Genomic DNA, 16,180 nt, shown 5'->3' with positions numbered 1-16,180 from the left:
TCAATTTCTTGTTAATATCAAATGTTTTAAATTCATGCTCTAATTCTCTGTTTCAGCATTGAACATCTGAAATCTATTTATTGCCCACAAAGAAAGAGGTTGTTGCTGTTTGTACAGGCATCAAACGTTTGGGGATTGTGGCATTATGCCAAAACAAATGGAGGTGATCAATTTGTCATTCCTGTCAGACAAAGAGAGGGAAGAAATCATGGAAGTTCTCCTCCGAGATGAGAAGTTGCGTATGTCTGAGGAACAGCGAATAAGGTAATGAGGGGAGAGAAGATGTTGGAACAAAATTCCTGACTGCGATTGTTTCTAAATTCTTCCATTTGCAATGCCACATCAAGCGGCATTCCACACACAATGCCCTCTCCCAGCATCCCCGACCCACAGTTTTAAACCATGAGGCCCGAAGTTAACAAGATTTGCATATGAGATAACTTCAGCTATCTCCCTTGACAACATGTTAATGGAAAAATGTTTTTAAAGTAAAAAGTTTTTTTTTTACCATACATGTATGAATATTAGGTTGTATTATAAATGTGCAACAGGAGCAATGGTACAGGGTTCAACCACCTCCTTGTACTTAGATCAGAGGTTCCCAAACTTATTTTTGCCAAGCAACCACTTTGGCGCCGTGTGCACATCCCTCTGTTTAAGGTGCAGTAGGAGTGAAGCTAGTCTTTGAAAGTAGCAAGGGGTGGACAATAAAGAATTGGCAATCCATTTTACACGAATGCAATTTTTTTTTCCAGAAATCAGGAACAAGTCTTAAAACAATTGGCCTGCTTCAAGCTTCTGGTAAAGACCAATAACACCAGCTCCAATATTTGTACACAAGAGGATTTTATTCTATAAATTAGCGTAGCATACTGCTTAAGACAGAAAACACAGTGCCAATATTACACAGCTGAATAAATATGAACAGAAAGCAACACTTGATGACTCACCCATATATCAGTGAATGGGATGAACCTATTGATTAGTGCAATCTAAGATTGATTTTGGACGGTCATTTGCAAATCGGCCTCTAAATTGTAGTTACTTCCATATTTGTTTCTGATGTAACATAAATGAACGCATTTTACGCAGACATATGGAGTCAAGTTGGCATGCATTTGAGCGGCTCTTTCGGAGAACTTGGGGAAACTCTTTTTGAAATGAGAGGCATTGATTGTTTACCCAGACAGAGTCACCAGAACTATTGATGAAATTCTCCATTAGACGCACCTTAATCTTACCTTTTGGTCTCGCTCCTCAAAGATGAATTTTGATCTATGTTCTCTCTTTCAGGAAAACATTTTGTTGGATTTTGTGCAAAGCTTAGACAAAACAAGAGCTGTTTCTGAATTGTAGTAATTGATGACTGTGTACCAGAAACAACTCTGATCAGACCAACTTCCATGTTTAGAAACACAGTGTGTATTCATACATCTGATGCTATGCAGGGCTGTGATTTTCCTTGACCAGAATGCAGCAGTGTATACTCTTTCTTCGAATTTAAAAAGTAGAAATTCAGACTTTTGATGTATCACCTCAGATTGAATCGAGGCTCTCCTTCTCGGTCAGCCTGTCCTCAATCCCTGGGTTCCTTGCTGAACAGCTCAATTTGGGAGCGGGGGAGGCGGTGTCAAAGCAATATTGTCACTGGACTAGCAATCCAGAGACCCAGAGCAAGATCTGGGGGTCAGGGTTCAAACCCCACCATGGCAGACCTAAATTCCATAAAAATCTGGACTTAAAAGTCTTATGGTGACCATGAATCAAGCACCTGGATCACAAATGTCCATCAGGGAAGGAATTCTGCCATCCTTACCTGGTCTCCAGACCCACAGCAATGTGGTCATTTGGTTGATTCTCAAATGCCCTCTGAAATGGAGGGCAATTAGGGGTGGGCAATAAATGCAGGCCCAGTCAACAACACCCACATCCCGTAAATTAAATATTAAAAATCCTGTGTGTATCCCCAGAAGGCAGCCTCTGTTAATTGTACCCCTAGATGACCCAGTCGCTTTTGGTTCTTTGATTTCATTAATGAGAATTACAGCAGTTTACACCAACACTGTCGCAAAAGGGCCACTTGGGATGGAATAGGTGCAGATCACGGTTTGTGCTGATGAAGGCCCAAATAACACATTGTTTGACTTTTTTTAAAGGAAGTTGAAGAATGAACTGTTAGAAATACGGCGTAAGGGAGCGAAACGTGGCAGTCAAGACTACAGTAATAAGACTTGTGCACGATGCCAGCAGACCCTGGGTCGCTTTGTTAAAAGTGGAAGTGTGTGCAAGCAGTGTAACCACCTGGTGTGTCAACCATGTGGCGTTTCAGATTTAGATGGAAGATGGAAATGCAATGTTTGCATCAAGGAGGCGTGAGTGTTACTTCCACTTAGTATTTTGTTTGAAGGAAGGAAAAACTAGGGAGGATATTTTTTGCATGTGGCATAAGTCTGTAAATATATTTTACGGAGGTGAGTGTCACTGGATCATCTGTATGCTCGGCCTGCGTCAGGGCTCTCACTGCAATGAATGGAACCACGGCATGAGATCCAAGGCCATGCCACAAGGGACACACAGGAAAATACCTGGGATAATGGGGAGATTCATATTGGGTTGAGTTTCTAAAAACATCAAAGGGTACTTTTCAATTTAGACATCAGAGGAGTACTTTGATTCAGAAAGTTGCAAATATCTTGCACTAAAAATGCTGTAAAGTCAACAAAACTGAATAAGCGGGAAAGGACCAAGGTGGGGGGAGGGGGGGCAGTGTACCAGAGATCCAAGTCCTCACCCCCTATGAGGAACGGGCCTGGAAATCACAGAATTGTCAGAGGAGAGCAATCACCAAAAGGCATGATGGCCTGCTCCACAGAGATGAGGATTTACTGCCCCTTCACCCAGATGGCCTGCCTCAAATGATTGTTCATGTCAGAATAAATGATCCTTCCCTTCACTGACCACGTGTCCATTGTCTCGAATGATCTCCATCTGATGGGGCTGGGCCATCCGGAGTCGTTCCCTCCCACCACCCAAGAGACCACCTGGGAGGAGAGCTCCAAGGTGACCACCATTGAGGCGTTGCAGCTATCATCCCCATCTTCCACCAGCACAGAAACACACATCTCAGTGGGCGACATTAGTCGACAGGGATCTGGGGTAAAATCTGGTGAGCACCACACTGTAGCTTATGCACATCAGGTGGAGGCAGAAACATCCAAGGGAGACAGCAGTCGAAGGTCTATGGATCCCAGGATTTAGCCGAGTCCTAGTCAGATGCCGAGCCTCTGGACAAGGTTATCCCAAAGCTGGTGCAGGTGCTAAGACACGGCAGTGAGATTCAGGAGGGGATGTAAGCAACATTTCAGCAAGTGTATAGTCATTTGGAGGAGTCCCAAAGGCAACGGGCACAGGAGATGATTCACCGAGGCCAACGTTGCAAGGGTGGCGAACGCAGTGGAAAGCCTGGAGCACCAGGTCAGCGACTTGAGCGTTGGTTGAGCCAGATGACGCAGAGGCCTCTGGAGCTCATTCTAGAAGCCTGTCACCAAGAAGATGACGGCAGTCTCCAGATCTTCCGAATCCGGCCCCCCCCCCCCCCCCCCCCCCCCCCCCCCCCCGGGCAGGCCACCATGGGGGCACACCCCGGGGCCAGATCCCCCGCCACCCCCCAATAACCCCGGAGGCCGCCCTCGTGTCAGGTCCCGCAGGTAAGGGACCAACTCCAATTTACGCCAGCGGGACCTGGCTACAGGCGAGCGGGACTTCGGCCCATCGCGGGCCGGAGAATGTGGGCGGCCCCGGGGCCCATTGAGTCGCGCAGGACCCTGAGGCGGGCCACGCCGGTTTTTGTGGGGTGGGAGAATTCGGAATCCGGCGGTGGCGGGATTCACGCCAACCCCTGGCGATTCTCCGACCCGGCGGGGGGTCGGAGGATCCCGCTCATGGTGTGGGCACTGGGGGAGGGGGGGTCATTACCTGTAGATAGGGCGAAAGGAAATATCAAATATTCACAATTAAAACATGTTACATCTGATAAATGTGAAGCCTTGTCCTGTTAATCTTCATAGCAGAACTGCCTGCACCTCTAGGCCGTGTTGTTCTCCGACTGCCCCCAACCCCCCAAGCACAGTGGTCCAATATCAAACTCCCCCGAAGCAGACCCCAGTCAGAGGATGGGTGTGAGCGTGCTGTCAGCAGAAAGACAGGAGTCTGACTTTGGCATAAACTGGGGGCAAAAGAGTTAACCTCACAGTGAGTTACCATCACTCACCTGCCTTGTATATTGACCTACTGACACAGACCCATCATCCTGGGGTGATGTTACACAGATCCTTGGAGGGTGAAACAGGGTAATCAGGTGTGGGGTGGCTGTGCGGTGAGGGGGAGTAAGGAGGGGAATGGGGGAGGAGGGCAATGGGGGGGCGTGTAGGAGGGGAATGGGGGGGGGGGTGAGCAGATGGACAAAACCACACCCTCTGAGAATCAGGGATGAGGATGAGGGACCTCATTATATCGGGTCTCCACCGTGGTCTCAGACCTCTGCACTAGCGTCATCAGCCAGGACCTCAGCAGGTACCCCTTATTCCCCCAAGAGTCACTTGTCATCCTGGGTGTTCCTCAAAGATGCCGGGGATCTCTGAATGTCCCAGGATGTAGCTGTCATGCATGCTCCCTGGGATGATGCGGAGGTGGTGGTCGCACATGAGTTGAACATTCAAGGAGTGGAACCCCTTCCTGTCAATGAAGGGTACTCCATGACACCCCGGTGAGCACAAGGCAACATGCATGCCATAAATTAGCCTTTTTCGCTACAGAGTTTCAGTACAAACCCAAAGCTACAACAATTTATTTGTGCAAAGAAAACCAAAGATACTATATCACCCATTGCAGGTCCTCAACAGAATGGAGGATCCTTCCTGTTCGATAGTTTTACACATCAGTCTCTGTCCATGAGCCTCTGTTGCACAAGCCTTCCCACATGTTCTAATTTCATTGGAACCAAAACTCGGTATCCACATGTCCACCTGGCATTCAAGGTACAATAAAATAATCTTGACGTCCAGCGTGTTGGACTCGAACAACGTGCTAATCAACATGCAGCACTCCCCACCTGTACAATGAAATCACCAGCAATGTGCAAAAGCATTTCTTCGACACCTTAAGCTCACTCGAATCAATCTGCCTCTGTCACTCTCTCTTGCAGTTCCCAGCAGTACATTCATGAACAGTGGAAAATCTCACCGACCCAGAGCATGCCAGAAGAGAGAAAGAGTTCACCTTTCCTTTCTCCAGCCCAGGCAGCAGAACATCTTACCATCCTCCCTTTTCTTACTCCAGGCCACAAAAGCAAAGAGGCAGCAGTAAGTGAACACACATCCTCTAGGCAGCTGCAACTCGAGCAGCAAACACCGTTCTTTCAGATCAATCTGCCTCTCTGTCCCCCTCTCGCAGCTCCCAGCAATAGACTCCTCAGAAGTGGAAAGTCGCACCAACCTAGAGTACGCCAGAAGAGAGAAAGAGCTCCCCTTCTCCAGAGCAGGCAGCAGATCATCTTCCCATCCTCCCTTTTATTAACAGTTAATAATACCTTTATACAAAAAAGATAAAAACAAGCTACTTAACAGTCCACACATCACATTAACCAACAAGGAAAAGGCACTGTGTCATACACAGGCACCTATTCACTACAGGATATTGTTACAAATACAAAGCCACAACAATGAATTTATGCAAAGAAAACCAAATACACGTTAAACATTAAAAACTCAACAGTACAATGAAGTTACCAGTATCCAAATCAACCCGCCGCTCTTGCCCCCTCCCGCACCTCCCAGCAGCAGACTTGCATTAGTAGAAAGTCGCTTGGGGGTTATGCAACAATACACTTGAAAGCTACATTGACACATGGCATGGCAGCAGAGCGAGAGAGCATATCTTTCCAGACTCCAGACCTCAGACAAAAGAGGCTGCAGCAGACAAGTTCACAGCCTCCAGACATCAAACAGTAAACACTACAATAACTTTCCCCACCTCCCAGCAGTGGACCCGCATCAGTGGAAAGCCGCTCAGAGGTGAGCACAACAATACATTGGAAACGCCACACCGATACAGAGCATGCTGGAAGATTGAGAGAGTAGTCCGTCTCCCGCTCCAGCACTGACAGTAAGTTCTGGACTACAGGCTCTAGAGGGAAAAAGGACTGCAACAGACAAACGCATGTCCTCCATACATCAAACAGTCAACAGTACAATAGCAAGCACACGGCTTCCGGACATTAACCATAAACAGGCAACAGTACAAAAGTCACCAGTAATCTGTATGGCTTCCAGGCATTAAACAGTGAACAGTCACCAGCAAAATGAAGCCACCAGCAATCTGCAAAGACATTTCTTCAAGACCCCCAAGTTACTCGGTGGAATTGGGCCTCCACCCTTCCCCTCCTGCAGTACCAGCAGCACGTCACCAGATTTCCACCCTGTCCTTGTTCCAGGCCACAGAAGTAAAAGAGGCGATGCCAAGCAAACTCATGACTTCCAGAGATTAAACATTGAACAGTCAGCAATACGAAAAAAGTCGCCAACAATCGCAAGAAGGCACAGTGATTAGCACTGCTGCCTCACGCCGCCTGGGATCTGGGTTCAATTCCAGGAAACGGTATATGTGGAGTTTGCACATTCTCCGCGAATTTCCTCCGGGTGCTACGGTTTGCTCCCACAGTCCAAAGATGTGCAGGTTAGGGGGATTGGTCATGATAAAATTTTCCCCTTGGTGTCCAGGTTAGGTGGGGTTATGGGGTTACCAGTGTAGGGCAGGAGACTGGGCCTAGGTAGGGTACTCTTTCAGAGGGTCGGTGCAGACTCGATGGGCCAAATGGCCTCCTTCTGCACTGTAGGGATTCTATGATTCTATGAAACTGTTAAGAGCAGATCCTTCAGCTGGTTGCTCAGTTAAATCGGGCCAACACCCTTCCCATCTAGAAGCACTGGCAGCAGGTCACCTGAACTCCATCCTGTCCTTGGTCCTGCCCAGGCCACAGAAGGAAAAGAGGTGGTTGCAAGCAAACTTGGTAACATTCTAGATGTCAACAAGGAATCATCACCGTTCCATATTGGTACCAATATAAAGTTATATCAGCTAATTTCCACACACAAAAGCCCAACACATGGCATCACCTCTCACAGGTTCCTCAACAGAAATGGAGGATAATCCTGAGACTGTGCCATTATGTCCAAACTTTGTCATAGAAATGATCTGTCCATTAATGTGTTACTTGTTCCACCTATCAATATCATTCTCCATCCAGGAGCCGCAGCTGTGCAGGCCCTCCCACACAGCCCAATCTGACCGGAACCAAATTCTGGCAACTACATATTCCACTGGCACTCAACGTGCAGTTGAACATCCTTGACTTCCAGCATGTTTAACCTGAGGTGATGTGCCAGTTACAAGCAGCACTCACCACACCAGCAACAAAAGCATCAGCAATCTGTGAAAGCACTTCATCAATGGTATCATCAGGTGACCCATTTGGATCAATGTCACGCACCAGGTCCCACAGCGTCTTCTTGCTTCAAACCGGATTGCCTTCTGGACTTGTATGTCTCCCTGATCCTGATATTCCAATACGCAGGTATCTTAGAAAAAATTGTCCTCTTTCCAGCTACTGAAAAGGAAGGAAACAGCAACAGCAGCCTCCAGGCATTTGCAGCCACAAGCTGGAGAAAGCAGCAGACACAACTTGCAGCTGTGATGTGCTCTAACGAGGCCAATTCCTTATTAGCAATAGCCTTCAGCTGTGAAGCTAGAGGCTGCTCACAGTCAAAGGGAGTTAAAGTGACCTTCAATTTATAACCAAGAGCAGGGCTATGTCATGGAAGCTGGAAGTGTTTTGTAGCCAGACAGGCAGCAGCTGTAGTTGCCCCTGTTATGGGTATCCACGATATTTAAAAATGGCTTGAAGGCATCACAGACAAAAAGCGCCTCAACCACTCCCCCTCCCTCATCCAGCCCAGGGCCAACCCCGGACCTGGAACACTTCAGTTCCCTCGGCCAAGCCCAACTCCCCTAAGGGGTCTTCCCCCGTCCCCCGAGCACTGGTCAGCAACTCCTTGAGCTGCATGCCCAAAAATAGAAATGGCTACTCACCACCTCATTTCCTGTCAGCAGACATTGTGTCAGTTTCACATTTCTAAAAAGGAGTGCTAAACAACACCCAGGAGGCCGTTACATTCAACTTCAATCTCGCGAATGAGATGGACATTAATGCAAATTGGTGTTAATGATATGCTCGCCATCTGGAACTCTCCATCGGAACAGGCTGGTTAGATGGCAAACTGATTCTCACCCGGCGGGAAACTTGATTTTGGCCTTTCCTGCTATTAAACCAAAGTGCCCAGATCTTCGCCAGGGGCAACGCGATAGTAAATTGCGCCCTAAAGGTTCAGGGTCATTTTATACCTTATAAACCGAGAAAGCCATGATAATGAGATGTACGGAGAAATTCAGGCACACAAAATCCCGGGATCTTTGCCAAAGCACACTCCTGGACGAGAGCCTGAGACACTGGGAGCACTTACTAACAAATCATGGGGAGTGTCTTTGTCATGGCCCATAATATGCATTTATAAAATTAGTCCAAAGATATAGATATCAAGATGGAAAACCTTCTCAACATTGATTATTGAATTTATGCACCTTTGGCAAGTGGTAGGAAAAGGACAGAGATCAATGCCTTGCTTGCTTGGATTTCATTGATCCTGAATAGTCTTTTTGTCCAAAGGAATTTCCTTCATGCAATCCTTGGTTTTCTCTTAATCCCGAAGAGATTGAGAGAGAGGGCACAAATTGACATTATTACTTTGTGTAGACTGAGGAAGCCATCCTCCTATACTGCAACCATAAACCTATGGCATTTCCAAAATCTTTTATGGAACCCAACGTCCTCAGTGTGGCTTTTGAATGATGCTCCTGAGATTTTCATTCATTATTAACAAGAATTCCAGGAGCCATTTTCTGGAAGGTTCTGGGACAAGACTTGAATGGATTGCCCAATGTCAACATGAACTAAGCATACTATGTTTTAGAGAAAATAAAATTTAGAGCTGGGGGTTGATTTTAGAGTTTAAGCCAATACCAGCAAGAATGATTTCATTTTGTAAAGTACCAGATTAAACCTTCAAACAAACTTTCATTGTTAAAAAATCAAAAAAGGTGGAATTCCACACAGTTACTATAATCCTATGTTCTTCACCAGAAAGCTAAAGAAACAAACTGGGGATTGGTTCTTTGAATACCGAGCAAAACGGCATAGTATTGATTTTGGAAGTGATATAATCAGAGCATCATTGAAGAGGAAACATGTCTGTAAGTAGCTGAGCACTGCATATTTTCAACTATAGTCTATATGCCTGAAATTCATGAATATTATACATCTATCCACTAAGGAAAAGTAATTTTGTTACCTGTTTGTTTCTTGCTGAAATTCTCATCCATGCTTTTGTTACCTCCCAACTCAGCCATTCCAATGCTCTCCTGGCTTGCCTCACATCTTGTACCCTCCATAAACCTCTGCTTATTTTTGATGCTTATATCCTGACTTACACCAAGTTCCGTTCATCCATCCATGCAGTGCTTGCTGGCCTACGTTCTTCCGATCAGGCAATGCCTCGGTTGAAAACTCTCAACCTTATTTTCACCCGACCGCCCCAATCTCTGTAATCTCCTTCAGTGCCACAACAAGATCTCTTTGCTTCTCCATATCTGGCTTCTCTAACATTCCTGATTTTAATTGCTATACCATATGGCAGCCATATAGGTCCAAAACTCTGGAATTCCCTCCTGAAATGTTTTTGCCTCTCTTTCCTCCTTTCAAAATGCTTCTTAAAACTTACCCATTTAGGGTGGCATGGTGGTGCAGTGGTTAGCACTGCTGCCTCACGGCGGCGAGGTCCCGGGTTCGATCCTGGTCCTGGGTCACCGTCCATGCGGACTTTGCACATTCTCCCCGTGTCTGCATGGGTCTCAGCCCCAGAACTCTTAAGATGTGCAGGGTAGGTGGATTGACCATGCTAAATTGCCCCTTAATTGGAAAAAATAATTGGGTACCCGAAATTTATATTTTAAAAACGTCTACATGTTTGGTCCACTTTTGGTTACCTGAGCTAATATCTCTTTACACGGGTCAGTGCCAAATTCTGTTTGGTAAGACTGCTGTGAAGCTCCTTGGGACATTTGACTGTATTAAAGGTGCTAAATTAATGCAAACTGTTGTCTGATTGCTGGGAAAAGAATGTTTCTCTTAGTTATTACAGATTAGCTTTCCAATTCCCATTCTCTAATGCAGACAGAAGTTAGTGATGACTTGAGAGGACTGGGAAAGGAGTGGATAGTATCCAGTAAAAAAACAGTAAATACCTCCTAACATTTCTCTTGCTGTGTAGTGAATAAGCGAGAGACCGCAGGACAGGCATTACTGCAGAAGGCACTGGCCAACGATGCAAAAGCAAGTACTACAGCAAAGACAAAGCAGAAGACATCTCAAGATGAAGGCGAGGTTTCTCGGTGAGTGTGGTCATATAGCTCAACATTTTTTTGCATCATTAATTTTGGTTTCTGTATATTGACATGTATATTGTAAACTTTAGTTATTATTTTAAATAATTTGGCTAATTCTTTTGTTTAATTTTGTTGTCGAGAGACCAAAATGAAGGGCAAAGGCTAAAATACAGGGCAGAAACGAGATTAGACAAAAGAATAGAACACATCAATTCCAAACTAGTGATTAAGATGAGTTCTTTTCAAAATGGAGATTGTAAGAGGAACGGGAAAAAATGAAGGTAGGAAATCTACAGCTTGAAATTTTATAAGAGAATGAGTTTTCATTGCAATATAGGTGGAAAGAGGGTGAGCATCTAGCGCAATGTGTTTGGATCTGGGAAGGAAGAATGGAAAAATCGAGAAATACCAGAAAATTTGCAGTTGAGAAAGAGAAGTTAAGATCAAGGAGAAATGGGAAGGGGAGTTGAGAGAGGTGAACAATGGGGGAGTATGGAGTGAGGCATTGCGTAGGGTAAACGAGACCTCCTCCTGTTCAAGGATGAGCCTGATACAGTTTAAGATTTATTACAAACATGTATCAAAAGAGGTAACAATACATAAACACCCCGGGAAACATACTTCCCAGCAATCGACTACACAGTCTGCACAGGGTACATATGACTCGGGTGAGAATGAGTGGGTTCTTCCTGTGGGGTAGCAGATGAGTGTGAGAGGTGTGGGTGGGGACCAGCGAATCAAGGTTGAGAAAAATTAGGGAGATTCTGGGCAGGAATGTTTGTGGTCTTAGCCAGGATAGTGGAGAAGAAGGTGGACCTGGACCCTTTGGTGGTGATATTTGGGGTTTCGGAGAAGCCGGAGCTCATGGAAAGGAGGACAGCCGATGTCCTGGCCTTCGCCTCTCTGATTGAACGGCGGCAAATTTTGCTGGAGTGGCGGTCGGCATCGCCACCAGGGGTAGCAGATTGGTTGGGTGACCTGTACAACTTAAGAAGATAAAGTATGAGTTCAGGAACTCTGCAGAGGGGTTTGAGAAAAGGTGGGGGATGTTTGTGACTATGTTTGAGGATCGGGGTTCGTCCGGGGTGGGGGAAGGGTGAGAAAGGGGGAAAAATCTGTACAGACGGTGTAGTCGATTGCTGGGAAGTACGTTTCCCGGGGTGTTTATGTATTGTAACCTGTTTTGATACATGTTTGTAATAAAATACATTTTTAAAACAAAAGGGAAAGAGAAGTTGAAGGACAGAAATGAAGAAGCTATTAACTTAATTCCTGACTGTAAGGAAGTGCTGCGAATCGGAGCAGACTGAATTCTTGGACCAACTTCAGCTCGATTGAGTGTGTAAATTTGTCAAAAGGGATCATTTGTCTCAAAGAAGGAAGCAAAGTTTCTTGAAAGTATTTCTGGCCAGTGTGGAGATTTGGGAGTTCTATGAGGTCAGGAGGGATAGTAAGACTGAGAACCTCAGTATTTGGAGCGGGTCTAAGGATGGAAATATCAATGGAAACAAGTGATAGTTGTTGGTTTGATGTAAAAGACAATGGCTATTTGATGGCTATTGCAGCTGAGATGTCACTGATATTCCACTTGGTTTGCTCTGTAACTCCAGGAGAGCCCCCATGAAAGTTTTGCCTTCCAGCCATTATTTGAATGAAGTAATTTTTAATTTCCTTCTTGAAGGACATGGGGAGATTTTAAAGAGATCAGGTTGTGATTTAGCCATTACATCTTAAGAGAACACTAACCCTTGAGAATATATGGGGACTGGTTTTCAAGGTCCTGCAGCTGAGTGTATTCGATCACTTTGATACAACACATAAAGAAAAAACATAGAAAAGACCAAACCCAAATTTGGTGTAAACATCAGCCAGGCTTCCTTTTATGCAATTCTTCTGGCTCAATTTTCCTCTATGTTCAAGAGCAAGAAAACCTGACCAAGGTCTTTACAGAAAACCTTGAATTTATTGGTTAGGTATTTGAGGGGTTTCTGTACCATTGAACTTGTTCTAATCTTGACACACATAAGGAAAGAACATACAGAATATGCAGTATTCAGTGCAGGGATATTGATCTTTGGTTATGATCATGATGCCCTCCTATGAGTTTTTTAAATGGCTCTTTACAAACAAAAGGAAGGTAATAGACTTGCCAGATACTGAAGCCATCTGTGTCCATGTGCAGCAAGACCTGAGCAATATTCAAGCTTGGGCTAATAAATAGCACAGTAAGAAGACTTACAACACCAGGTTAAAGTCTGTTGAACATACCTCTTCATTCACCTGAGGAAGGAGCAGTGCTCTGAAAGCAAATGTTTGAAACAAACCTGTTGGACTTTAATCTGGTGTTGTAAGACTTCTTACTGTGCTCACCCCAGTCCAACGCCAGCATCTCCACATCATGATAAATAGCAAGTAACAAGTGTCAGGCAATGATCATCTCCAACAAGCGAGAATCTGACCATCACCCCATGACATTCAGTGGCATTACCATCACTGAATCCCCCACTATCACCATCCTGGGAGTTACCATTGACCAGAAACTGAACTGGACAAGTCATATATACTTTGACTACAAGAACAGGTCAGAGGTTGGAAACTGACCTCCTGACTCCCTAAAACCTGTCCACATCTACAAGACGCGAGTCAGGAATGTGTTGGAATACTCTCCCAGTTGTGTGGATGAGTGCAGTTCCAGCAACACTGAAGGAGCAAAATATTTTTCAGGACATAACAGCCGGCTTGAGTGGCACCCCATCCATCACCTTAAACATTCATTCCCTCCACCACTGACACACAGTGGCAGCAATATGTACAATCTACAAGATGCACTGCAGCAATCACCGAGGCCAACAGCATCGTCCAAATCCATGACCTCCACCACCGGGAAGGACAAGGGCAGCAGATGCAAATTCCCCTCCAAGCCACACACCATCCTGTCTCGGAAATATATCGCCATTCCTTCTCTGGGTCAAAATCCTGGAATTCCTTTCCTGAATGCACTGTGGGTGTACCTACTCCACATGATCAGCAATGGTTCAAGAAGGCGGCTCACCATCACTTCTCAATTACAGATAGACAATAAATCAATCAATTTGATTATTGGAAACTATATGCAAATCTATTGGCATTTTAATTTGTGAAACATTCTTATAATTTTGAACTGTTTTGGAAGATTGGAATGAGGAGTGTGGACCAACATATTTCTCCTGAAGTAGCAGTAAAATAACTAAACCATGCCTGTGATTTGTGGTTTGATAGCATCCTGTCTGAATCCCAAGAGAGTTCTGAGCAGCCAAGTGACACAGAGTCTACTGGACGCGCGAGTATCAGCAGCTACAAGAGCAACTCGCAATCTCCCTCCAAACACAACACACCTAACAATTCCAGGTGAGAGATCTGGGGAGGATACTGTCTGAAATTCCTGTGACCAAATGGAAATCTGGACAATAATGTGACTCAGACCATATATTTCCTCAAACCCTACATCGTTCATCTGCCCTAATATCTCCTAGGTAGCTCAGTATCAAATTTTACTGGATAATGCTATTGTGAAGTGTCTTGGGATATTTTAGTGCATTAAAGGTGCTACATATAAACAAGTTGTTGTTGAAATAATTGATATCATGCACCTGTGTTTAGCCTCTTTGTTTCTCTGCCTGAACTTGCTCGAGCCATGCACTCATTAGGTGAAGGGATGAGCTTGTGACGTTCTGCTAGGTCTCTAAAAATGCTAAGTTGAAAACACGATTCAAAGTACTCGTTGGTCCACATTGGCAGCAATTTCATGTGCTGAATTCTTACTCTGAAGAAGTGACTGACCTCCCTTTAACCTTCCCCTGTAACTGCATTGGGGGGGGGGGGGAATAATGGTTATTCAGCACATGGGGGATTGCAGGCAATGTCCCATATTGTTCCAATCCATTGATGCTACATGCAAGATATTCTAATTATGTTCCTAATATATGAATGGTTCTGTCATGTTACTGTGTCTTCATCCTTCAGCAAGGTCTGTTTGGCGTATGTCTATCACAATGACCTGGATATCACAGTCAACATCAAAATGATGGCACTCGGTGCTGACCTTGAAGAAAGCTTCCCCTAGAATTTTTTGTAAACATGTGCAGTAATCACCAAGCAAGGCAATAGCTTCCGCAATAGCTAAATAGAGCCCTCCGCTGAAATTTGTCATGGGGGAGCCTTCAATGGAAAGCAGTCTTCAATGATGTGAGTCATTGATTGGCGTTCATCACAGCTGCAGCCCATGTTCCCTGCAAGGCCCCACCTGTGCCGATTTGCTGCACAAAGGACTTGGCCAGTGAAGAAATGGTTGGAAAAATACTCAATGTTGACATGGCAGGTTGAAACGAGGTTGACAGGCTGTGGGACCTTAGATGAGGAAGTGTTTTTAAAAAATCTAGTGATCACTGTAGTTTGCATTCTACCTTTCCTTATGTTCATTTAATTCTGGTGCCCACTTCTCAAAGACGAGAGTGGTCCGAAAGGAAGAGTGCTAAATTGGGGAAAGGCCAAGTATAACAAACTTCGGCAGGAACTAGGGAATGTGGATTCCGCTGGCAAAGCGTTCCAGGCACCCACCACCCTCTGCATAAAAAACTTTCCACCCACATCTCCCTTAAGCTTTCCCCCCTCTCACCTTGAAATCGTGACCCCTTGTAATTGACACCCCCACTCTTGGAAAAAGCTTGTTGCAATCCACCCTGTCCATACCTCATAATTTTGTAGACCTCAATCAGGTCCCCCCTCAACCTCTGTCTTTCCAACGAAAACAATCCTAATCTACTCAAACTTTTTTCATAACTAGCACCCTCCATACCAGACAACATCCTGGTGAACCTCCTCTGCACCCTCTCTAAAGCATCCACATCCTTCTGGTAATGTGGCGACCAGAACTGCACACAGTTTTCCAAAAGTGGCCTAACCAAAGTCCGATACAACTGTAATATGACCTGCCGACTCTTGTACTCAATACCCCGTCTGATGAAGGCAAGCATGCTGTATGCCTTCTTGACCACTCTATCGACCTGCGTTGAAACCTTCAGGGTACAATGGACCTGATCTCCCAGATCTCTCTGTACATCAATTTTTCCCAGGACTCTTCCATTGACCAGATAGTCCGCTCTTGAATTGGATCTTCCAAAATGCATCACCTCGCATTTGCCTGGATTGAACTTCATCTGCCATTTCTCTGCCCAACTCTCCAATCTACCTATATTTTGCTATATTCTCTGACAGTCCCTCTCACTATCTGCAACTCCACCAATCTTATTATCATCTGCAAACTTGCTAATCAGACCACCTATACCTTGGTCCAGATCATTTATGTATATCACAAACAACAGTGGTCCGAGCACGGATCCCTGTGGAACACCACTAGTCACCTTTCTCCATTTTGAGACACTCCCTTCCACCACTACTCTCTGACTCCTGTTGTCCACCCAGTTCTACATGAGTCCCATTCAATGTTGGGGAAGTTAAAATCTCTCATCATGACCCTATTGCTCCTACATTTTTCTATAATCTGTCTACATATTTGTACCTCTACTTCACGCTCGCTTTTGGGAGGCCTGTAGTAAAGTCCCAACAATCTTACTGCACCCTTCCTATT

The 16,180-nt window shown here is 45.2% G+C and overlaps 1 protein-coding gene across 5 annotated transcripts in view; it reads left to right on the top strand.

The window, feature by feature from the left end:
* The window catches only part of sytl4 (synaptotagmin-like 4), a 125,632-nt gene that overhangs the window by 56,503 nt on the left and 52,949 nt on the right, over positions 1-16,180 (top strand). For all 5 annotated transcript variants that reach the window (XM_072505257.1, XM_072505256.1, XM_072505253.1 and 2 more), the window contains 5 exons: positions 57-264; positions 2,157-2,372; positions 9,254-9,363; positions 10,440-10,560; positions 13,813-13,941. In XM_072505257.1, coding sequence (XP_072361358.1) covers positions 146-264; positions 2,157-2,372; positions 9,254-9,363; positions 10,440-10,560; positions 13,813-13,941 — 695 coding nt within the window. In that variant the 5' untranslated portion in view covers positions 57-145. The remainder of the gene's footprint in view (positions 1-56; positions 265-2,156; positions 2,373-9,253; positions 9,364-10,439; positions 10,561-13,812; positions 13,942-16,180) is intronic.

Source organism: Scyliorhinus torazame, chromosome 5, assembly GCF_047496885.1.
Source record: "Scyliorhinus torazame isolate Kashiwa2021f chromosome 5, sScyTor2.1, whole genome shotgun sequence".
Classification (NCBI taxonomy): Eukaryota; Metazoa; Chordata; class Chondrichthyes; order Carcharhiniformes; family Scyliorhinidae; genus Scyliorhinus; species Scyliorhinus torazame.
Note: the sequence above shows the minus strand (reverse complement) of the source record. Positions and strands in the feature narration are given on the sequence as shown.